This window comes from Asterias amurensis, chromosome 11 (genome assembly GCF_032118995.1).
Source record: "Asterias amurensis chromosome 11, ASM3211899v1".
Lineage (NCBI taxonomy): Eukaryota > Metazoa > Echinodermata > Asteroidea > Forcipulatida > Asteriidae > Asterias > Asterias amurensis.
In genome coordinates, this window is record NC_092658.1 from 9,872,435 (window position 1) to 9,896,405 (window position 23,971).

General features: G+C 37.1%; 1 protein-coding gene and 1 long non-coding RNA gene across 2 annotated transcripts; both read left to right on the forward strand.

The window, feature by feature from the left end:
* Window positions 1-703: 703 nt before the first annotated feature.
* On the forward strand, window positions 704-9,512 carry LOC139943648 (gamma-glutamyl hydrolase-like). Its single transcript, XM_071940378.1, has 8 exons — window positions 704-886; window positions 2,511-2,673; window positions 3,673-3,760; window positions 4,107-4,248; window positions 4,849-4,955; window positions 5,457-5,550; window positions 6,765-6,899; window positions 7,682-9,512. Exons 1-8 carry the CDS (start codon window positions 796-798, stop codon window positions 7,804-7,806), a joined length of 945 nt encoding a protein of 314 aa, XP_071796479.1. The 5' UTR covers window positions 704-795; the 3' UTR covers window positions 7,807-9,512.
* A 1,156-nt stretch (window positions 9,513-10,668) lies between these two features.
* LOC139944479 (uncharacterized) lies at window positions 10,669-23,658 on the forward strand. The gene is made up of 6 exons (XR_011786967.1): window positions 10,669-10,791; window positions 13,991-14,143; window positions 14,821-15,002; window positions 15,738-15,894; window positions 16,138-16,318; window positions 17,290-23,658. It is a non-coding gene; the product is annotated as an uncharacterized lncRNA (long non-coding RNA).
* Window positions 23,659-23,971: the final 313 nt, after the last annotated feature.

Consider the following 23,971-nt stretch of genomic DNA (forward strand, 5'->3'; position numbering starts at 1 on the left):
GGGGGTCAAATGCTTATAATGTTCTAATTTCTACCACTTCCATGTGTATTATATAAGGGTCCTTAACTTGCAGCGAACCCGCATATTATGTGAAACTTTCACAATGTCCTGGATCTTGCCTGCCAGAAAGGCCCCGGAATGTTGTGCACTGGTTCACCCTTTCTGTGGTCTATAGAACAGACGGCAAAAACAAATTGTATAAATAATAACTTTGTACTTCTTTGTCGAAGTGCCTTTGAACTTTATAAATTGTTTGGTTGATGATTGAGCCATCCATGCAGCTGCGTTAAAAAAGATAGAAGTGATGGGAGGACTGGGGAAGTTTAATCTATTACAACTTCGGCGGCCCGTTTGTTGCATATAGACCTTTCTTTTGTTGATAAACAAACCGCCTTGGTTGGCATGGTCGGCCGAATGTTAGTAAAACACTAAATCTTAAAAACAGATGTTTTAACCAAATTCAGCATTTTCTGCAAACTTTCAATTAAATAAAATACCTCTCATAATTATTTGTTTTGTTTTTAACAAAATCAACAATTTTGGTTACATTGTTACAAAAAATAGCGATCTTTTCTTAATTTGCACTTACGGCTTTCCATAGTTTTCCAATCTGGGTTGGCAAAAACTCGGGCTGTGACGTTGCACATCCCCCCCCCCCCCCCCCCCCCCCCACACACACACACACACACACGGAAGAGTTTCTGTGGTTTGATGAGCAGCAGAAGACGGTCACACTGCTGCTAGGCTGCGACACTTATTACGAGTTAGAAGAAACTTCTTCTTGTGTGGAAAACCATGGATTGCAAAAGATGCCTCTTATTCTCCTTGGTTGGTTTGAGTTCAATTATCACTCTTGCCTCTGCAGTGAACAACCGTCCCATTATTGGTAAGGATATTGAAGTTGTTAAAGTTAAAGTTTATTTTCACCCCTGCTGATGCCTGTACTGACTGATGAGTGATGGGCCTAAACTTGTGTGTTATTGTTTTGGTGTTGAATTATCAAAACACCGGATCAGCCCACTTCCTTCCCTTTCGGCCATAATGGATATGAGGTTTAGCTAAACACAAACAAATCTGGCTTAAGTAACCAAACAACTTTTCCATAAAGTTAACATTGTTTTCAAATGGTGTGGTTGTCCGCAATTTTTGGCCTGGCAATGAAATTTGTTATTGCATAGCATAGCCATACTCCCATAGGCCTAAATAAAAATAAATTTTTGCTGTGTCATCACCGATCACCACACAACAATACAGTCTGCAGTAGTTTCAGTTCTGGATCACCTTGTGAACCACTGAACCAGCAAACCCGTCAGAAGGTGCCAAACATCATTGAGTCTTGAGATTATGGAATTTTGTTTAAAGACATGCTTGAACGAAATATTAAAGTCGTAAACTTTGCTGAAATTCACTTAAATTGTTTTCAAAGGATAGGGAAGTCGAGTCATATGACTATAAAAAGATTTCAATTGTGTAAAAAAAACAATCATTTTGAATGCCCTTATCCAGCGCTTTTCTGAGAGATTTGCGAAAAGCCCTGTTACGTAATCACTGTCAAAACATCATTTCATCTCCAATTTGTAAAGCCGCTTTGTTGCAGCGTGGAGGCATAACAAAGCAAGCTCCCAGAGATGACGTCAGCGGCATTGTCCTTTAATGCGCGCTCTCAATGGCAGAAGTGTTTTTACTTTAAAGCTCCTGGGCCATTCCTTTTGAAAAGGTGCATTTTTTATTTATTTTTTATTTATTTTTTAATAAATAAAAAGTTAAAAAAAGATGCGGCCCCCCAAAAATTATGCGGGCGGGGACGATCAACTGGTATTTTTTTTTTTTTTTTTGGGGGGGGGGCCTAAAGCGCTATATAAAAACAAATATTATCGCTCGGTCAAATTTGCACTGTTCCATTTCACGAGGCGAAGCCAAGCGAAATGGAACAGTCCAAATTTGGACTGTTCCATTTCACGAGGCGAAAATGTGCACTGTTCCATTTCACGAGGCGAAGCCAAGCGAAATGGAACAGTCCAAATTTGACCGCGCGGTAATATTCCTTCCATTCCACGAATTAAAGCCACTCAATATTTGTTTTATATAACTGACACATAGATCCCTTGTCATTTTATGTATTTTAAAAGTATATCATTATGAAAAATCACACAAATTACTGACAATCAAAAGTCAATATAGCACCGTGAGTGGCAACAATGCACAAATCAGATCACAACCTTTTGCACAGGTGCTCCTTTGTTTTAGCAGCGGCGCAGCCGAGCTGTACTGCTCGAAAACATTTGGAACAAGGATGATCCTAATTGTTGAATGCGAAATGCTTTTCCCCATGGGCGTTTAGGTCTTTTTGATCGCCTGTCGGTGCGGATGGGAGTAATAGTGAATGTCACATGAAGTAAGTTCCACCAATCAAATGACAAGGATCTGTATGTCAGTTATATAATTATTAATATTATTATTATTATTACCAGTAGGTTGTTAACAAGGTTTGACTGTATTTTCATCTACAGGTGTCCTGTCCCAAACAACATCTGGTCACTTTACACAATTTGGTAGAGCCTACATTGCTGCCTCGTATGTGAAATATTTGGAGTCGGCTGGAGCAAGAGTCGTTCCAATTCTAGTCCACCAGCCGGATGAGTACTATAAGAAGATGTTTAATTCATTGAATGGGTGAGTTTGGTAGTAAATAGAGGTCAAGAAAATATCAATGATTTGCAATGATTAAATAGTAAACTTATTCTCTGGTCAGGAAATCTAGTAGGCCTACTTATTTAAATACAGCCTGAAAAATTACCCTTAATTGGCTACATGTACGCTTTGGATTAATTTTGGCTTGAACGATCATTTATTCCTTGGACATACACATGAAAAAAGTTTATGTTACCAGGTGTCATTAGCCTACGTTAATATTTGGATGCCAAGGCATCAGCCATTAGAAGAAAAGACCAGGAGTGGATTTTACAAAGCAATAAAGTCCATCGTAAGACGAATTGTCAGTACTGCCGTAGTGATTTGTATTGTGACATCACACTTTACAAAGCAACTACGATTGATTTGTATTTACGATCAATCTTAGCTCTTTGTGAAATCAGCCCCACTGAACACTTTATCCTAAAACAATAAGCAGAATGCACAATACACAGCCAAACAAACTAGGAACACCAGAACAAATCTTCTCTTTGTGATATAAGTGCACTTGGTTCTTTTATGTGCTGTTTACCCAACTCAAGAGACCTATAGCTGTACGTCCCATCAGAAGTACCAAGCAGGTATCATTTTGCCTTAAAGGACACAAGTGTCAAGCTAAGACAGGATCTCAAACCCACATTCTGCTGATCATCAACACTAGAGTTTAAAGGCCAAGTAAAGTCACACAGGCACCGCTACCAAGAACACAAACAAGAACGGTAAAAATGCACGCCCTTGATTGGTTGAATGAGCGTGGGTGTATTCTGCCTGGAGCATTTCAACCAATCGAGGGCGTGCATTTTTATCGTTCTCGTTTTTGTTCTCGTTATTGGGGCCTGTGTGACTGGGCCTTAAGTCCAGTGTTTTTATCCGCTCAACCAGGTAGATGATAAATAAGTGCTTAATATTTAGAGAAGAAAAAATGGCTTAATCTCAATTCCTTGAACTGAAATTTTGTTAATTTGCTTCTGTTGCTTTCAGAGTGTTGTTTCCTGGTGGTGGACAATCAGACTTGTTAAAATCTGGGTATGGTAAGGCAGGAAGACTGTTCTATGAAATGTCCATTAAGGTTTGTTGCACTTTTTTATTGTATTAGGTTGTCTGTCTGTTCCTTTGCTACCAACACAAAGCTACCTGTCATGTATCTGTTGGAACTTTGTTGTACAAGAAACAGACCCTTCTTGGATGACATCACCCCATGAAGGAAAACTGGCCTGAGCAATTGCATGATAGAAAACTGGTCTGCGCATGCCACATGCGTCACGTTACTAGATGCTGAGAAACACTAACTGCTCGGACATGTGCTAAGAAACACGACTGCATGAATATATCATACAATGTTGAGTTAATTTGATTTTTGTTTAATCCCCCACTCTTTACTTCAAATAAAACTGTTTTTTTTTTTTCCTTGGCAGAGCTTGGATGCAAAAGAAGATTATTTTCCGGTGTGGGGGACGTGCCTCGGCATGGAGTTGCTGTCAATGTTAACGGCCAATAAAGATCTCCTAAAGGATACTGATGGAGCTCCTGTATCATTACCTCTTTTGTTTGAAAAAGGTATAAAGCCATGAAGTTGGCTGTGTTTAGACTGTTTAATAGATGTTAAATTTGCATCCTGATAACCAAAATAATATTAGTTTTGGTTTTACCCATAAAGTTATTAATTCAAGCGGTACCCACTGCTAAAACATAAGATTTGAACTGCCTCTAGCTTAAGTTTTGGTGAGACACCTGCTGTATTAAAAATAATAATACTTGGTTCAAAATCAAATTTGGTGGCGTAAAAAAAACCCACAAAGAATTATAGTGTTAGCCAGAGGTTGTCTGGTGTCTTTTGAACATATGTCACCCTGTTTTATCTGTTAAAATACAGGTACATGTATCTGTATTGTAAGTGAACGAGTGAACGGGTTGGACACCAAGTTCTTAAATTTTCAGCAAATTTGGGCACTCTTTGGCAAAATCCTGCCTGAAACTTTGCCAAGGATGAGTGGATGACTTTTGGAGATGCTTTCTCGTTGGGAGCATGGGCATGCTTATCAGAACTTAATAAACAATGGGGAAAAACTTTGTTCTATCTGCTGACACCTAGAGTCCTCAAGATTCCATTTTCTTGAAGTTGGCATAGCAATAATATTGTTTTCTATCTTTCCATAGATTTCCAAAAAAGCAAGATGTACAGTGCAGCACCTGAGTCCATCATCAACACTTTGAAAACGGAGAATGTAACTTTAAACCATCATCACCTCAGCCTGACACCAACAGTGAGTTGAGACCTTTATTTGATTTCAGGGTACAGGACTAAATATTATTAATTGTGCTAAAAAGCAAATTATCATCAAAGTGGTCTTCATATGTAATGATAACAACAAATCTTATTTTAGTATCAACATATCAATCAATAGGTGCACAGACTATAACCCACTGAAAAGCTAGGTGTACAAACCAACCTATTGAACACCTAGGTGTACATATTACAGCCCATTGAAAACATAAGTGTACAGAGTACGAACCCATTGAAAAGCTTGTGTACAGACTAAAGCCATTGCAGATTTTTCCTTTGAAAACTTACGCTAGAATAACAATGGTAGCCGTTTTGACAAATCGCTCGATGATTAATCCATTTCTTTTTTCAAACCTGTATCTTTCTCATGACATACTCTGACTGTGTGCCCAGTTCGTTGGTTATTTCATCAAAGGAACAATCCCATTACCTACTTGCCATACAACAATCGCTAATGTATGTTTTATCTATTTTTTTAAAGAATTTCAGCAAGAATGCAGCTCTTACAGGATTTTATCGAGTTCTCTCTACCAGTTTGGATATAAAAGGAGTGGAATTCATCTCTTCATTAGAGGGTTAGTTTGTCAACTGTTAAGGTCATCTATTGACCCCTTACACGCGCGTCACATGTGGCGACTGATGCCACGCTCACCATGTTGGTGGGCAGTTAGGTTTACGTGTATTAACGCTGCATCGCCAAAAATGCGTACTTCACTGAATATCGCACAGCATAGAGTTATATATAAATTCACACAGTGAAATTGCCCACGAGTATGGGGCATTCAAGATTTTTCTTATGGTTGTGTCAAGTGAAATGGGTCAATACTCAGATGAGGTTTGCGATTGCCCCATCCTAGGAAAAAAATGCTCATTGAGTCCCATTAATATTTTGAACGGGATTCAATGGGATCCTGTTGTTTTTAGGATTCAATGGGATTCAATGGGATTCAATTGGGTTTAACTTTATCCCGTGTCGATCCCATTGGATCCCTTTGGATATGTCCCAACTTAAAAACCAATCAATTTTTCCTGAGATGTGTAAGCTCAACGTTACAGTATGCCCCTCCCACCACAACATTTTTATCAGTATGCTCTGATCAGTATGCCCTCCCCTTATTGTTTTGATCAATGTTTATTATTTAGAGAAAGACAAAGCTCAACTTGTATTGGGACAACCCAGGTCAAATTGAGCAGAGGATAAATTCTCTCTCAAACATCTATGTGAGAAGACATTGGTTCTCTCCTATGACACAAGGGTATTTTACCAGGCCTTCTGGTTTACCTCCCTCTCCGGATCAGACGGCGCCCTCATGAGTTCAAATGAAGAGCGTTGATTGGCTGGAAGTCTTATGCACTTTTCTGTTCGTCTTCAGCAAAAGGGGCATTTGCGAATGGTTTATCTTGTTTTTGAGACCTTCAAAGTAAATGAACCTTGCATTCTTATCCGAACCATCCTTCTTCAAAGAAGAAACAAACTACCACCCCCCTTGTCTCCTTTTTAATTGTTCATCCCTTGCTCTTTCTATGTGCTTTCTGCCTCTTATTCTCTTTTTCATTTCTTGCTTATGTGTCACTTAGTTACCTGTTCATGTGTGTTGTGTTGTCATTTAGCCTCCAAGAAAGATTCTGCTAGGGTAGAAAGGTCAGGCCATTAACTATTTTTTGCATTTCTTAGTGCCATTTTAGTTGGTGGCCAGTTTGCAACAGATTATATTTTCTCAAGAAGCAAACTAGTTGCATTTTTTTTTATGCATCCTAAAGTGTTACATTGTTTTTATCCGTTATCTAGCCTACAAGTATCCTATCTACGGAGTCCAGTTCCATCCAGAGAAAAACTGCTTTGAGTGGAAAGATGACAATATTGACCACTCCCAAGATGCGGTAAAAGTCACTCAATACTTTGCAGACTTCATTGTGTCTGAAGGTAGGTAAAAAGGTCAACGACTTAAAGGGCGTATGTACTTTTTGTACGACAAAAAACACAATGTCCACAGATTTACACTAGACTTACACAGTTTGAAGATAATGATAGTAGAAAGCTTCCCTAAAAATATTACATGCTGAGGTGCTGTAGTTTTGGGGAAATGAGTAAAACAATGCCATGAAAAATTAATTTAAGCATTTTAAAACGTTAATTAAAAAATTAAAAATTAAAAATTTAATTTCCATGACGTTGTTTTACTCATTTCTAAAAAACTACAGCACCTTAGTAAGTAATATTTGAAGGGAAGCTTTCCACTATCATTATCTTCAAACCCTGTAAGTTGAATGTAAATATATGAACATTTTGAAAAAACACACGCGCACAGACGCCATCTTGTAGGTCAGATATTTAAGCCGGGTGACAACATATTCAATACGGTCTATCAGGAATATGATAAGCTGGCGTCAACAAAACCTGATCTGAGAGAGCAGAGTGAAGCATACACATTTAGCCCTGCTCAGGAATTTGCTCTTGATTTCTTGCTATTCTGCTCTAGAATTGCAAGGGTCGCGGGTTCGAATCCCAACCGAGTAACATGCCTGTGATATTTTTTCACAGGACATGGGAAAGTACTGAATATACAGTGCTAACACACATCGGTGTATGGGCAAAAACCAAAATTAATATATCATAAGTCATTTTTACCTATTTGCGTGTGGTGTTAAATTTCTAAATGTGGACAATAAACGTTTACTATCTATTGATCTTTCTTTCTTTTGAAGCTCGTAAAAGCAACCATGCTTTCAAAACTGAGGCTGAAGCTAACTCCTTCCTCATCTACCAATACACTCCTGTCTACATCAGTAATGTATCAAGTTTCGAGCAGGCATACTTCTTCAATCCTTAGGAGAAATGTTCCTGAAGTCATCAAGAAAGATAAGACGAAACCAGGGCCCGATTTCATAAAGCTGTTAAGCAGGCAGAAAATCCTGCTTGAAAAATGTCTTTGATATAAAGCAAAAACTGAGGGGGGCACCATTTACAATAATGTAAACTTAATGTAATTTTGGCTGATAACCTGTTTCTAATAAGCAATACTTTTCTGTGCTTACCACGTTGTTGAGCTTCATACAGGCTTTATGAAATTGGGCCCAGATCTTAAGACCGATATTAAGAAACTCACTTGCATAAATACTTTCCGTTCAATATAATATTGAACCACCTCTTCTGCCTCCCAGGGTGCATCACTCTTTCTCGGTGTGATCCCTTGGTTGTGTTTTGCGGTCGTAGCCAAAAACTGTTTCAGTTGAACGTGCCATTGGTTGTTCACTGGCCACTGACCAAAACAGTTTATGGTTTCAGCCGGGAAATCGCACCCCTGGCTATAAAGCTGGTACCCCCTTCTGCCCTTGAACAAAGATCTTGAACAACCTGGGAGGCTGCCAGCAGAGGGCTTTATAGCTCAGTTGGATAGAGCACCAGCACATACACCAGAAGGATGCAGGTTCATTTCCTCTTCCCCTTTTTTGTTCTTTGTTGACCAAAAATTAAATAAAACAATATAAATATAAATATTGGATGCATATGAGTGCAATTTGGCAAAATATAATCACAGGGTGAAATTTTGATTATTGCATTTCAAGAGTTTGGTGCTGGTTGTGTTTTATATTTTTTTACTGAGATTTTCAAATTTGTAATTTCGGCTAAAGATGAAGAAGTTGATGGTTTTTGTATGTAATTTTATAACATGTTTTATGAGCTTTATCATATATATCCATCTGGAAAATGTATAACAACGAAAAATAAACAGTAACAAGTATTTATATAGCAACTTTAACAAGATCGAAGTGCTAAACAGGAACCTAATCAGAAGTTATACAGATGTTAAAAAGGAAAATTGTCTCTAAAATATTACAAGGAGTTTTTTTAATGGCTGTACACCATATTGGGACTGTAATTGGCAAAAAAATACATTTACGTCGCAAAACATCATACAATTCTAAATTGTAAACATATCCACGACCTCAATAACTGACTGTTAAAGTATTATCCTTTCAGTATTCTGTTGAAAATAATCTTTAATGTCTTGTTTATCTTACTAGCAATATCATTGTACAGCTCTAACGATCCACAATTTATATTTAGTAATTTCTGTGTATATGTTTTTTCATAATAGTATTGTATATTTTTGAATTTGTGTATTATTTCGTCCATCATTATAATGTAAAATCGATGCCGCGCTGTTTCTGAATTTCAAGGGTTGGCAAAAATCACATTTTTAAAGGCAGTGGACACTATTGGTATTTACTCAAATAATTAAAAGCATAAAACCTTTGTCTTTAATCTATCTGTGTGCCTTATCTGGCATCTTAAAAATCTTAGAAATAAGAATCTTAACATGAACTTTTTTAAACAACGATATATTGGTGTGCCTTCTAATGTTGAAGCTGTATATTAAGTTGATTTTGCCTTGCATGCTAAGTGCATTTTATCTTAGGAAAGGTAATTACTAAATGATCCCAAAATCATTCAGATCGGCCAATAAATTTCCAAGTTCTTGGTCTTTGTTCTGTTTGTGATCTGTAAATTCGAAAAAAAGAAAGGAAAACAAAACACTTTTGTTGGGCTCATCAGTATAGTGCTCCCGCCCTATAGGTGTCTGGCATTTTGGTTATTTCTTTGATGTATCTTGTTTTATTCAGTTCAACCAACCAACCAACATTTTTATTAACACAAAAACAATAGAAAGTACTTTTTTTTAAATAAGGAAAATATATTAAATAATTAATGTTACAATAAAGAAGACTTGGATACACGGCAAAATATTGTAAGAGATGACTTTGATTTGATTCCTTTTATTGAAATCCCGTCACGTCTTTCTAGCTGCTTTTCAAGGTAATATTAAGTTCCATTCTCTCCATAATTGTTCTTGAAAGATTGTGGGACTGGGTTTGTCCTCACATAACATCTATATAAATGTATTGCTTGCCCAGGAAAATCAATTAATTTATAACCAAACATGATAGTAGGCCTATACGGACATTATTAGGCCTTCATTTACATTTCTTTCCAAAAGTGAAAACCAATGGGCAATGGACAAATAAGTGCACCATACCCTCAAACAAACTGATTAAAACAAAATGATTAAATAGTGTTCTCATTTCTACCAGATGGTGTGTACTAGACTTTACTTGGCGTAGAGGGTGGGGATATCACTCCGCCCATAATGATTATAAGAGGAAAAGGGGGCCTTTTGCCTCCAACATTAATATTATTAAACATCCTAAAGTCAAATAATTCGAGTAAATTACTCTATTACTTTTTTTTAGCAAGACAGATTGTTAACATTTTTTAATAACGTTAACATCAAAACTGGGGAACTATGATGTGGGGGTGGGTGTATGTGTGGCCCTTCTCGAAACCACGGCTTCAGCTTTGGCGGTTCCATCCTCTCGTCTGATACCCTAAGCGCATACACAAAGCACGCCCAATAATTTGTAGAAACAACCGCGGGACCAAGCTAGCCTGTGCCGAGTTTCGAAAGGGTCGGTACAATGACGGTTTTGCACGGGGCGGACACGATTGCATATGCAAAATCGTCCGGCGGATGTGCGCCGGAGAGTCCCCCAACCTCGTTCCCATAGTTTACTTTATTTTCAACCATGTTTACAACCCTATTTAACCGCTCGACACACCCTGGGGACGAGGCTGGGCCGGCCCGTGAAGGACATGCGCACTAAGTTGAGTGTGATCAATTAAAAAAATGGCGCTTTGCATGAAGCACATGTGTGAACGTTTCTTGAGTGTAACAGACGAAAGAAAACGTCCCAAAACGACATGGTTTTGCACTTGGAAAAGTTGACCAATGCCACAAGAATCGAGGAACATTTTGGTAAGTAACTGTTGCTTTTTCTAACAAGTAATTGCACACAAAAAGTTGTTTTTCGTCGTCGAGTGTGCCTAGCCTTATTTTTTAGTAAAGTAAGTGAAATCTTTCCAAACGGTATTCAACAAGAACCACGCACGGTCGGCTGGCGGCCAGTTTTGGAGGGGCCTGATGGGAGGGCGTGTATGAAGTGTCTGTTTTTACGCGCGCTTCATGTGCGACGGCGTAGGACGTCCTGTTTTCAAGGTGTCCCTAAAATCGGGGCAAATCTTTTACCTCTCTGTACGCGATATTACATTCATTTTATTCATTACCATGGTAATTTGAAAAAGAAAAAAAAAATCCCCTTAATAATTATAATAAAGCGTATGAATAAAAAGTGATAATTGAATCACCAAGCTGATGTATAATTTTTATAATTAAATTATTGATACAAGGGTTAAAAACAAAATCTCAAAAAATATTAGAAAATAATATAACAATAAGGCACATTGATGGCTTCTTTAAGCCTCTGTATTTTTTTCCCCATAATGCTCAGCAGAATGTTCAGTCACATGATTTGATCTTCATCGTGAATTGTGAATATAGTGTTTGATGAACGTTTTTCGGTGGGCAATTATTATGACATATTGTACCTTGTAGAAATGCCTAAAAAACTAAACTTTTTGCATTTACAAGTGCAAATAACCAGGGGAGCCTTACGTGTGTCTAAGTGTTGGTCAAGGGAAAGGAGACTCTTCGCTTGGCAAATAAAAAATAAAAAAATTGTATCTAGGGACTGTCTACATCGCGCACAGAGAGGTAACAGATTTGCCACGATTTTAGGGGCACCTTGAAAAAAGGACCTCCTAGCGATAAAAAAAGAATTGCTCACCTAAAAAGTTTCATCAAACACTATTTCAATTCACAATTAACGAGATCAGATCATGTGACTGAACATTCTGCTGAGCATTCTGGGGGAAAATAAAGAGGTTTAAAGAAGTCATGTGCCTATTTATATAATTTTCTAATATATTTGGAGAATTTGTTGTTTAAACCCTGATATCAATAATATTATTATTATTATTATTAAAATTTAAACATCGTCTCGGTGATTCACTTACCACTGTGTATTTATACGCTTTATTACAAATGTGTATTTATATGCTTTATTACAAATGTTAAAAAGAGGAAAATCAAACAAATAAAAATCAGATTTAAAAACCAACTATTAATTTATTCACAATTTTTATTATTATAATAAAAAATCTAAAAAATTTGCAAATTACCATGGTAATTTTTTAAATGTCATAAATATTTTGAATAAAATGAAGACAGCCGCTGGCTATAGAGTCATACACAAAGTCTCATAGAACACTAATTGTCACTGCAGATGTTTATTCAACGTATATGGCTACCACACGTTCTCGTTTGCCTCAAAAACAGGAAAAACTCGAAAACAAAAGTCATCGAAGATCGTTGTGTGGTGTGAAAATTTCAATGTCCATCAAGTTTTAATAAATGTTTGCATACTTCTAACAGACAAATGAAGGTAGTTAGGGCATCAGTTGATATATGGCATCATTATTTGTTTTCCACTTCAAAGAAAACGCCATAATACAGTGAAAACAGGTAAGAGGAGGATACAACAATGGGAAATCTCAACATTGGTTTAAAGGGTATATGTACTTTTTCCTAAAAAAAACAATGTCCACAGATTTACATTAAACTTACACAGTTTGAAGATTATGATAGTAGAAAGCTTCCCTTGAAAGTTTACTTACTGAGGTGCTGTAGTTTTTGAGAAATGAGTAAGTAATAATTTTTATCTCAGTTTCAGCATGTAAAAACCTATTAACCAGTTATGCTATGGTTTTGGTATAATATCATAACTGGTTAAGGGGATTTTACATGCTAAAATAATTTTGGTCTCATGAGACTCATTTCTAAAAACTCCACAACCTTAGTAAGTAATATTTGAAGAGAAGCTTTCCACTATCATTATCTTCAAACCATGTAAGTTTAATGTAAATCTGTGGAAATATTGAAAAAGTACCCAAATCCTTTAAATTACCTCGCCTTCCACCTCTGGAGGCTCTGGTGGGTGGTTTGAATCCCACTGTGGCTCGGGGCACTACCAAGAGCACTACATGAGGTTTTCATAATGGTCTTTCCTTTCAAAGATGAAACTCTTGGCATGAAAAATACATCATGACTCTGTTTCTTTTTGTCTGCATATTTGTGGTTCAACCAACTAGGAAATTCTACAAGATCACACAATGTCATGTGTTTGTTGTGCACGGAAAGTGCTGTTTTATGATTGCCCCCTTTGTAATGATTTTACTGTCAATACTTTCAATAAAAATCTACTGAAGAAGCTAAAAATTCCTTTATGTTTAAGTCACCTGAAAGTGTTATTTTGTCAAAATGAAGCTTTTGTCACTAAAGTATGTGTTTTGATGAGTGGAATATGAATAAACAATTAACCAAGTAAATAAAAAAATTAGTTTCCATGTTATTTACAAACTTGAAAATAAGCCCAACCCGAGAGGGCGCTGTTCATGCCGTCAACCGAGGGGCGATCCATCGCATGCCGTGCCAACACAAGATATTGACGCTTGGTGCAAGTCCAAGCTAAACAAAAAATGCTCTCCAAGTTGAAACAGTACCTGATTTTGTTCACGTTAGGCAAATGCTCCCCTAGGTTCGTTACGTCTTTCAGGTACCTTCTTCGACTTCCCCACTAGCTGGACAATTTTTTGGGATGGCGTCATGGTTTAGAAAAGAACCTTTCTCTTCATGTCAAAATGTGTATTCCGGATTCTCAAAGCACGACGGCTCAAAGTGTTTGCTGCACAGCGCTGGAAAAGACGTCGGACCGGACCACTTTGTAAACTGACCCCATCTTTTTAGTTGTTTTGCTGCATCTAGCAGCAATACACCTGGTCGACTTTGCCGAAAAATGCAAGGATTTGTTTTTTTTTAAATGTACAAACTCACGACTAGGACTTGGAATGTACTTGCACATATGTGTGTTCGATGTTCGATCGAGGCAAAGGCTGCCTCGATTGACGTCACAAAAGGGGTAGGCGGAGTCACCCCCACAAAACTTCTTTAAAATTATTTTTTACATCTTTTTTTAATCTTTGAAAATAATTTCGCAAAAAATTATTTTATTGTTCAGAAACATATTGATTTTGTTCTCATTCTCTTATTTTATCTACAGATGAACTAATGAAGACGGAGATGACTTGTCTTCAGTCACTGTGGCTGTTCATCACATCACACTGAGCAGAGATTTCTCAATCTATCAATTTTGAAGCCCCGGAGAGTCTCCAGCAATCTGCTTTCTCTACTCAATCAACGCCCTGATTTACAGGTACGATTCTTCACGTTACTAATCCTGTGAAACTGGTATTGGAGAATATCATAGGAATCACGGTGCACAATCATTATTCAGTGATCTAAGTGATGACGCCCTCTGTTGCTCAGTTACATCTAATATACAAACTTTCAGAAAGATATGTATGGACATTATCGGCATAAGTTGAATCAATTGAATAGAGTAGTGGGCCTAACACAAACAGAAAATTGATCAATACAATCAAATAAGGTAATTTTGTAAGTATAAGAGGATGGTTCATTGAGGTTTGTTTTTTAAAGGTATGAAGGGCTCTTGCATTTTTTTGAAAAGAAACACAATTAATGGATTGGGTTGAATGAACACTGGGAATTAGTTTTGTTGTGAATGGCGCTATTATAGCGACATTCGGATATTTACCGGATAGGTGAGTCGCACCGCTCTGAAGCCTGGGGGTTTGGAGGAGCTCTAGGAGACACACAAGCAGACAGGTTGGTTTCAGGAATCCTGAGTGGTGCAATCGCACATTACAACAGTTTTATGAGAGTGGATTTGGGAATTAATAAAGCATAAACATATTCTGGAAGGATTTGGGTAATTTATTAGAAATCAATAAATTTACTGACTCAATAAATAGTTTACTCTTTTAATGTTTAACTTTTATGTATTCATTTGTGTTTTGTCAACTTGTACAGATGTCCTAATGAAGACTACAGAGATGTCCACTTTTCATTGATGGATGGCTGTCAATCATACTGAGCAGAGATGTCCACTTTTCATTGATGGATGGCTGTCAATCATACTGAGCAGAGATGTCACATAAGAGTCTCTCTCCAGCAATCTGCTTTGACAACTCAAATCAACTTCAAATTTAAAGGTGCGAAACCAAAGTCGATGTTAACCATTTTGTTATTATTATATATAATAATAATTGAGCTTAATTTCTGAAAACAAGTACCAAGCAAACAACCCCTAGTATGTGATAGAAATTTGCTTAGGTAGGTTGTGTGGTGTTATCATTGAGGTATAGATGTTTAATTTGCATCGGGGATAAAAAGAATATGTGTATACATTTTTATTTTATTGCTTTTTCTTGGGGTGTGGGTTGTTTACCCTTACTCCGAATATTCAGTACTTCCCTGTTCTGAGTTCTGTGGAAAAAAAAACACAGGCATATTACATGGGTTGGATTATGGCTCAAACAAAAGAAATGTTGTTCGAGCAATAACTTCAGAAGGACTTGGCGTATCAACTCCAAACTTGGTTTATGGATTGGTTAAGGGATCCCCCATAAGCCTATTGTTTTTGGACCCCCATGGTCAAATTTTAAGGACATTTTGGAAAAAGAAATGTTGTCCTAGGTATAACTCCAGAAGGACTTGGCGTATCAACTCCAAACTCGGTTTGTGGGTTGGTCTAGGGATCCCCCAGGAGCCTTGGAAATGTAAAGGTCATTATGTCTTAAACAAAAGAAATGCTGTCCCAAGCAAAAACTCAAGAATGAGATTAATCTCAGCAGGGTATTTGTGTTTGTCAACACCCCTTTCTTGTTTCTTCTGATACAATGGGAAAATAAATGAACCTTGAATCTCATTCTCTTTTTTCATTACAGATCAGGTGACTCAAACGGAGGTTGTCAGATCATCAGTCATAGTGCTGTCCAGATTGTCAGATCATCAGTCATAGTGGCTCTCCATGTCGCACAGAGCAGAAGTGATGCTGAAGCTTAGTATCCAGTTATGACAACTCATTCAACTTCATGTTTGCAGGTACGATACAAAATTGATATTGATAATACAAAGTTGCAGGTCGAATTGGTGTAGTGGTATCTTTCCTACATTGCCTTACACAACTACCAATAGTGTTTGGTGTCTTTAATATACCACTTCATAAAAATTTAAAAATGACACCTGCCAGATGTCACAGGTTACACGCCTGTAGATTGAAATGAATTTGATATGGCTTTATTGTGGGTATGTTCAACTTTTTTTAACCTTGTTTCATTTACTCAGATCAACTAAACCAGACAGTTGAGAGTGTCAGATCTTCATTCAGAGTGAGACGGAGTACCTCTGCCTTGAACCATCAATCAACCTTACATAGATCAACTAATCCAGACAGTTGAGAGTGTCAGATCTTCATTCAGAGTGGGATGGAGTACCTCTGCCTTGAACACATCAATCAACTCTACAGGTACGACACATTATTGTCAGAGATAAAAAAAAAAAAAAAATTTCTAAGGATAACCCAAGTAGTTTGGGTTAATATCCTGCTGTTCCTTGGTCACTAGCGTAAAAACTGCTAGCAATATTTCAAAATCACTGATAGCATGGGCCATATTCACTTTTCTATCTATCTTCCATTCAGCACATTCCTCCAGTGGAGTTTAATTTTAATGAACGTGCAGAAATGAAAACGTTTGCCTTTTTATCATGGCTTGTAGTAAAGAAGCTTAATGTGAGGCGATATTTACTAAACTCTAAAGAGTACTTGTGCTACTAAGAGTTCAACCCTCGTGTGCCTCAATCATTGAGTAGCATAGAACAATCATTGAGTAGCATAGAACAATCATTGAGTAGCATAGAACAATCATTGAGTAGCATAGAACAATCATTGAGTAGCATAGAACAATCATTGAGTAGCATAGAACAATCATTGAGTAGCATAGAACAATCATTGAGTAGCATAGAACAATCATTGAGTAGCATAGAAATCCCCTACAATCTTGGCTTCTAGATTAGTGGCCCTGATGGCCAACTTCAACTTGGAAAGTTTATAAAGTTGTAACTTGATATATAATTTCTTTTACCTACGGGTACTACTTCATGCAAAATAAGATTGTACAACAATTTGATTTTGCCCAAAGTACATTGCACAAAGTAGTGCAACATGAACATGCACAAGTTCAGATGAAGTGGGTACTTTCTTGTTGACTTGCATGACCAACCTATACAGTTGGCAGATGTCTGTTGCAGACAACATGACTAGCCAATGTGTTGAAATCATAGTGCCTTTAATCAATTTAAGTGGATTTGAGAGAAATGCTTTTAAGAATCATGACAAAAATGGGTGACATATTTAGCATTGCCTTATTAAATGGTCATGACTTTATCAACGAAAATGTTAAATCTTTTTCTTGTTCCCTTTTTTCCATCTTCTGCTAGGTCAACTAAATCCAGACAGAGAGTGTCGGATATTCACAAGGAGTTTGCGGCCCATCATATAACCATCAGCATCGATGCCTCAACCTGTTTGTATAGTTTGTAATTAGTTGTAGATTACAGGTGTAGATTTTAATTTGTTAATTGTGTGGTGAATTGTTCACACTTTCCATTGTGTTTAGAATTGATCACACTTTCCCCTGTGAAATTCTGCACTTCCCCTGTGTTTTGAATTTCTTGCACATCCAACTTGTGTTGTGAATTTCTTCCACTTCCACTGTGGTGAGTTGCTCATACTTTCACCTTGTGTCGTGAATTATCAAGTTTATAAACTGAAACGTTGTCTAGGGCTGAGGTGGAAGAATGTTTCGCTATCTGTTCTAGCACATTCATTCTATGTAGATGTATGCTGATGTATGGAGTTGACAAACTTGGTTGCCATATAGTGGAGCCGGTATGGGAATTTTTCCCCACAGGGGTTTTTGCCCATCTCATATATCAGCAATTAGCAGGCATGCAATATCTGATTTGTATGGTTTTGGTTTCCTCGGCCATTAAAAAATTCAAAAACACAGCACAAAATCTTGCTGTGCTTGGATTTCTGGAAATGTCAAATCTTTTATCAAAATATAGAGTTGCATGACTGAAATAGGAGATACTTAAGTGTCTAAATTCTTAGGAGTCAAACAAAATTTGACTATTTATTTATTAGTTTAATATTTTGGTAGATTATATACTCAACGTTTCGGATGTGCCAGGGTGAGTCACACTTCCTTTGTGTATTGAGTACAGACACTTTCCCTTGTGTTACTCCGAGTTACTCACACTTCCTTTGTGTGTTGAGTACCGACACTTTCCCTTGTGTTACTCTTAGTTGCTCACACTTTCTTTGTGTGTTGAGCACAGACACTTTCCCTTGTGTTACTCTGAGTTGCTCACACTTCCTTTTTGTGTTGAGTACAGACACTTTCCCTTGTGTTACTCTGAGTTGCTCACACTTCTTTGTGTGGTGAGTACAGACACTTTCCCTTGTGTTACTCTGAGTTGCTTACACTTCCTTTTTGTGTTGAGTACAGACACTTTCCCTTGTGTTACTCTGAGTTACTCACACTTCCTTTGTGTGTTGAATACCGACACTTTCCCTTGTGTTACTCTGAGTTACTCACACTTCCTTTGTGTGTTGAGTACCGACACTTTCCCTTGTGTTACTCTTAGTTGCTCACACTTTCTTTGTGTGTTGAGCACAGACACTTTCCCTTGTGTTACTCTGAGTTGCTCACACTTCCTTTTTGTGTTGAGTACAGACACTTTCCCTTGTATTACTCTGAGTTACTCACACTTCCTTTGTGTGTTGAGTACCGACACTTTCCCTTGTGTTACTCTGAGTTACTCACACCTCCTTTGTGTGTTGAGTACAGACACTTTCCCTTGTATTACTCTGAGTTGCTCACACTTCCTTTGTGTTGAGTACAGACACTTTCCCATGTGTTACTCTGCGTTACTCACACTTCCTTTGTGTGTGGAGTACAAACATTTTCCCTTGTATGGTTAGCCACTTTCACCTACTGTGATTTGTGTTGAGAGTTACCCACACTACCCCATGTGTGGTATACTACTGAAACGTCCCCTTTAGTTTATAACGATCCATCCCTTTCACACTCAAAGATGTATGATTCAGATTTGTACATGCCAAATTCACAAAACAAAATCTTTGGAAATTATAGAAACCGCCTCCTTGCAGATAATCAGGGCTTTTTGATCGTCTTGTTGGGAAACAGTTTTACCAGTCAGTGAGCACTCTGATTGAAACTGTTCAAAGACATTTTCAACAAATTCTTTTTTTGGCACAACTTTTGGATGAATGTTATTGATACCTTTTCTTGCGGATAATCAGGGCACTCCGATTTTGTTCTAGGAACACAGTTTTATCAGTCAGAGAGCACTCTGATTGAAACTGTTAACAGATATTTTAAACAAAACTTTGCAGACCTTTTGGATCTTGATCAAATGAAAAATGCAAACTTATTCTTATTAACAATTAATTCTGAATCATACATCTTTGTTATGTTTAAGTTACATGTACGAGCTGCTCCTACTAAAAACTGAGACCATTAAAAAGAGTGAAACTTAAACAAAATAATGACTTTTCTTGCAAGTAAAGCCATTAACTTTGTTTCAATGACCAAACATAAAAATAAAATTATGGAAATCTCAGTAAAGTTTTCAAAAAGTAATGACTTTTCTTGCAAGCGAGGCCATTATTTTTGTTCCAATGACCAAGCAAAAAAATAAAACTATGGCAATTTCAGTAAATCTTTCAAAAAGTAATGACTTTTCTTGAAAGCGTAGCCATTAACTTTGTTTCATTGACCAAACATGAAAACAAAACTAGGGAAATCTCAGTATCTTGCAGAGATATGGAAATTTCTTTCAAAAAGAATTTGTTTTTTTGTTAGTTTTTGTTGTTGTAATATCTTTCAGATCCTAAGGGAAACCAATTTGTTTTTTGCTATACTTCAATAATGTTTGTTTGAGGTCAGGGTTTTTTAATGAAATTTTCAAGATTTAAAACATGGAGTCATTGTGTAGGAGCAGCTCATTTTGATGGATTTAGTTAATGTATGTTAGGGCCTCATCCAAACCCATGAAAAACTCGCAGAGTTGTGCAAACACCTGTGCCTGTTGGTGGACCCCCTCGGCTGCCTGGAACAAGTGGTGGTCCTGCGGGCCCGGGTGCAATGGAAGGTATGTTCTTTGTTCAGTGAAATTCTTTTAGATGCACAACTAGTGTTCTCCTTCACTGGTGTAATGCCTTACAAAATTTGACGAGCTAGAGCAAGCATTTTTGGAAGCATACATTCATACTAGGGCCTGAGCTGGAAGGTAGTGGTTGGTCCCTAAAACGTTCTGGTCGGCAAGATCTCTCAAGACGTCGGGATGAGGGCCCCTTATTATTTAGCCTTTTGTTGGTCACGTCATTCTTTTGTTTTTGAGTAAACAGGTCTGTACTGGGGATCTTTTGAGATCATCAAAGGTGCCTTGAGATGTCTTCGTTTGAGCCAATGGAATCTGGACCCAGTGGATGATGAGGACTTCTATCCAGTTGATGATATGAGGGCTGGAGAAACATGTTCTGCTTGGTCATGCCACACACATCCAAAATAACTAGTAAGAAAACAAATTTAATTGCCTTTCGATACCAAAGATGACATTGGATACCTATAATTTGTAATTGGTTGTTTTTGGAAGAGGTCAAAGGTCAGGTCTATGTCAAGGTTCTTAGGGTCTGGTCATGGGCAAGTTACTGTAGATCACAGGCTTAGTTTCCAAAGCAATACCAAACAGTTTATCATGAAAGTTCTCAAAATCTTTTTGAGATTCACAACTTAAACTTAACATTTAAATCTTATCTGAGACAATGGTTTTAAGGAATTTACTAGGTAGAATAAAATTCATTTCCAATGCAGCGACTAAACAAAAAGTTTATCGTAAAGGTTTATACTTTTGATGTTCCCAACTAAATCTTATTCTAGGATTCAAAATTAAAATCAAATTTATGTGGATCTTGGGAGGTAAGCGTTTAAATCTTTTGAGAATAGGTTTTCTTTTAAATCAGACTAGGGTAGAACTAAATTAGTGTTCAAACGTCAAAACAGAACGTTAATGATAAAAGCTTTTACTTCTCTAAAAGCTTGTATATTCACAACTAAATCTTCTTATTGGATATGGATTTTAAGTTTCAACTATAGGTAGATCTAAACACTTGGGACGTTTACATTTAAATTTTCTGAGAACAGTTTCTAAAATCAGACTAGATAGAACTAAACAAAATTTCAAATAAAATCCAAACAAAAAAATGAAATATAAAAGTTCACCTTTTTTAAAGCTTGGGACATTCACAACTAAATCTTATCTTTGGATATTAATTTAAAAATCACAAAAAGTAGAACTAAACACTCAAGGCATATTAACTTATGGTGGGTTGTTTTTTTGTTTGTTTTTAAATTAGACTTGGTAGAACTGCACGAATGTTCAAAGCATTGTTTGTACATAATGTTGATTGTAATTGTTTATACATATCTACAAGCTTGGGACATCACACTTAAATCTTACATTAGGATTGACAGAAGAACTAAATGCCTAAAACGTTAACATTTAAATCTTATCTGAGGATATGGTTTTAAAATTATACTAGGTAGAACTAAACTGCAGTTTGTTCAAGTTCAAGTTTGAGCAAGCATGTATAATGTAATTTTTCAGCATCCTGTCCATACTAGCTAGGGGTGTTTACTTGTTCAACTCAGTCTCCATTTTGTGTCAAAGGTCATAAATTGGTCAGCCAGCATTTAAATCATTGCATGAAAGGTCACAGGTCATTTCGAGGTTTCAAAGGTTGCAAAGTTTTGTAGGAACATTTACAGCACAAAGGCATCTTGGCATCAGGCTATTATTGCAAGCATCCAATAGATCTAGTCTTTTAAGTATAACTACTGAAAAAAACTAGTGAACCTATGTGTTACCCAAAACAGGGGTTTGATCTTAAGAGCCAAAATTAGTTTTTGTCAGCATGAGCAAAATTTTGAGTCAATTTTTGACAAAAAGTGAAACCATTTGGTCATATTGTTTGATACTAATTTGAAGGGGAAATCAAATTGTGTTGTGCTTTGAGACTATTTCAGTGCAAACCAAGTGAAAGTATTCATTCAAAACCTTCAATTTAGGAAACAGTTGTGCCCTAAATTGCAAAGAAATTCAGTCCCTCATTTATTAGACAATAAATGGAGGGAGGAAACATCATGCTTGTCGTTTTTCTTAGTACAAGCCCAGCAATGTTGTCGAACAAACCAACCAAAAGTATTCCTTAAAAAAGAACTAAATTTAGGAAATAGTTGTGCCCAAATTTCCAAAGATCTTTAGTCCCGCATTTTATTAGATAATAATTTGAAGGGAAAATGAGTTAGGCCTATACAATAATATTTCAGTGAAAAAAAAACAAGCGAAATTATTCCTTTCACAAACTTCAGTTCACAATATTTAGGAAGCAGTTGTTCCGTAAGTTGCAATGAAATGTTTTCCTCATTTCATTTAGTTCCTTTTTAGGCCAACAATGTTTGATTGTAACCCAAGTCAAAGTACTCCTAACAAGACTGCACTTTAGGAAACAGTTGCGCCCTAAATTGCAAAGAAGTTTAGTCCCTCATTTCATTAGATAGTAATTTGAGGGGGAATTAAACATCATAAATTGTTGTTTTCTTCTTTTTTCTCTTGCCGCAAGGCCAAAAATAGCTGACGCACACCAAATTAAAACGTCAATTTAGGAAACACTTGTATCCTAAATTGTTTTTGTTTTTCTTATTAGTCTTTTGTGAACATGGGTCTCTTTATTATAATATTCTGAGGTTTTTTTAATCCATAGTTACAGTAGATTTTTTGAAGTGTTTACTTAATTATTACTTTCTCCGACCACAAATACTGAAATCTTATACAAATAACTCCAGGGGTCGACGTTTACTTTAGGGTAGTGTACTAGTCTTGCAAGTAACTCAAATACTTTAGTTCTTGATCAATCTTAGCTTTATTGAAATGTGTTGTCGTTATGGTCAAAGTTGGTCTCGTTTAGGATGGTAGACGTTATATGAATCCAATGTCATCTTTGTTATTGTTAATTGGCAAACATAGTGAGAAATTGTCACTATTTAGCTTGCTAAAACTGTTCCAAAATTTGCGACGTTTGCGTCAATACGTTAAGCATTTTTCTCAAAGCCTTTGGTACCTACAATGTGTTTTACACAATGTCAACTTTATTTTTAATAAAAGTTGGCCCAAAACAAGTTCAGTTGTAGCCATTTTGTCAGTTGACTACATCTGAGCGTTCAAATTGCAGCCCCATGGAAAGCAAGGGGGAAATTAGTGGCCAGTGCAAAATTTGTTTCTCCAACCAGCACATCCTTATCTAGATAGAAGTCGTCATCATCTGCCGAGTTAGGATCCCATTGGAACAAGCGTCGACATCTCCTGGCACCACCAGTGCAGCTTGGTTGCGAGACAACAATCGGTGAAATCTTAGGCCCTTGAGGGCACCAGTTCATTTAAGCAAGCAACAACTACCTTCTGCTCAACACTCGCATCTAAAACAAAGCGCAAAATTGTGTCTAGCTCGTGTATATTTTGTAGGACATTACAACATTGAAGTAGACACTAGGAGTACATCTAATTGGACTTCACTGAACAGAGAACATATCAACCATTGCACTTGGGCCTTTAGGTCATCACGAGTTCCAGGTGGCCGAGGGGGTCCACCGACAGGCACAGGTGTTTGCACGACTCTGCTTTTTTTTTGGCCAAATTTTTCAATAAAAAAATTGAACATGACTCTCCTTGTATCTTGTGTTTTATTTGCCTCAACCGTACCCCCTCCCCCCCCCCCCCCAATTTACATTGAGGGCCCATGTTATACTGGTGGAACCCTCCCCCACCCTGTAGGAACCAATTGGCAAGTCCCCACAGGGTGGGGGAGGGTTCACTAGAATAAGATGGACCCCCCAGGCAGTCATTTTTGCCCACAAATGCAATAAGGTGTGTATACAAGTCGCTTTTAGCAAGTAAATCTGCGCAACGAAACTCCCATAAAATTAATACACACACAATTTGTTTCATTGTGGAAAAACATGGCTGCCAAGAAGAC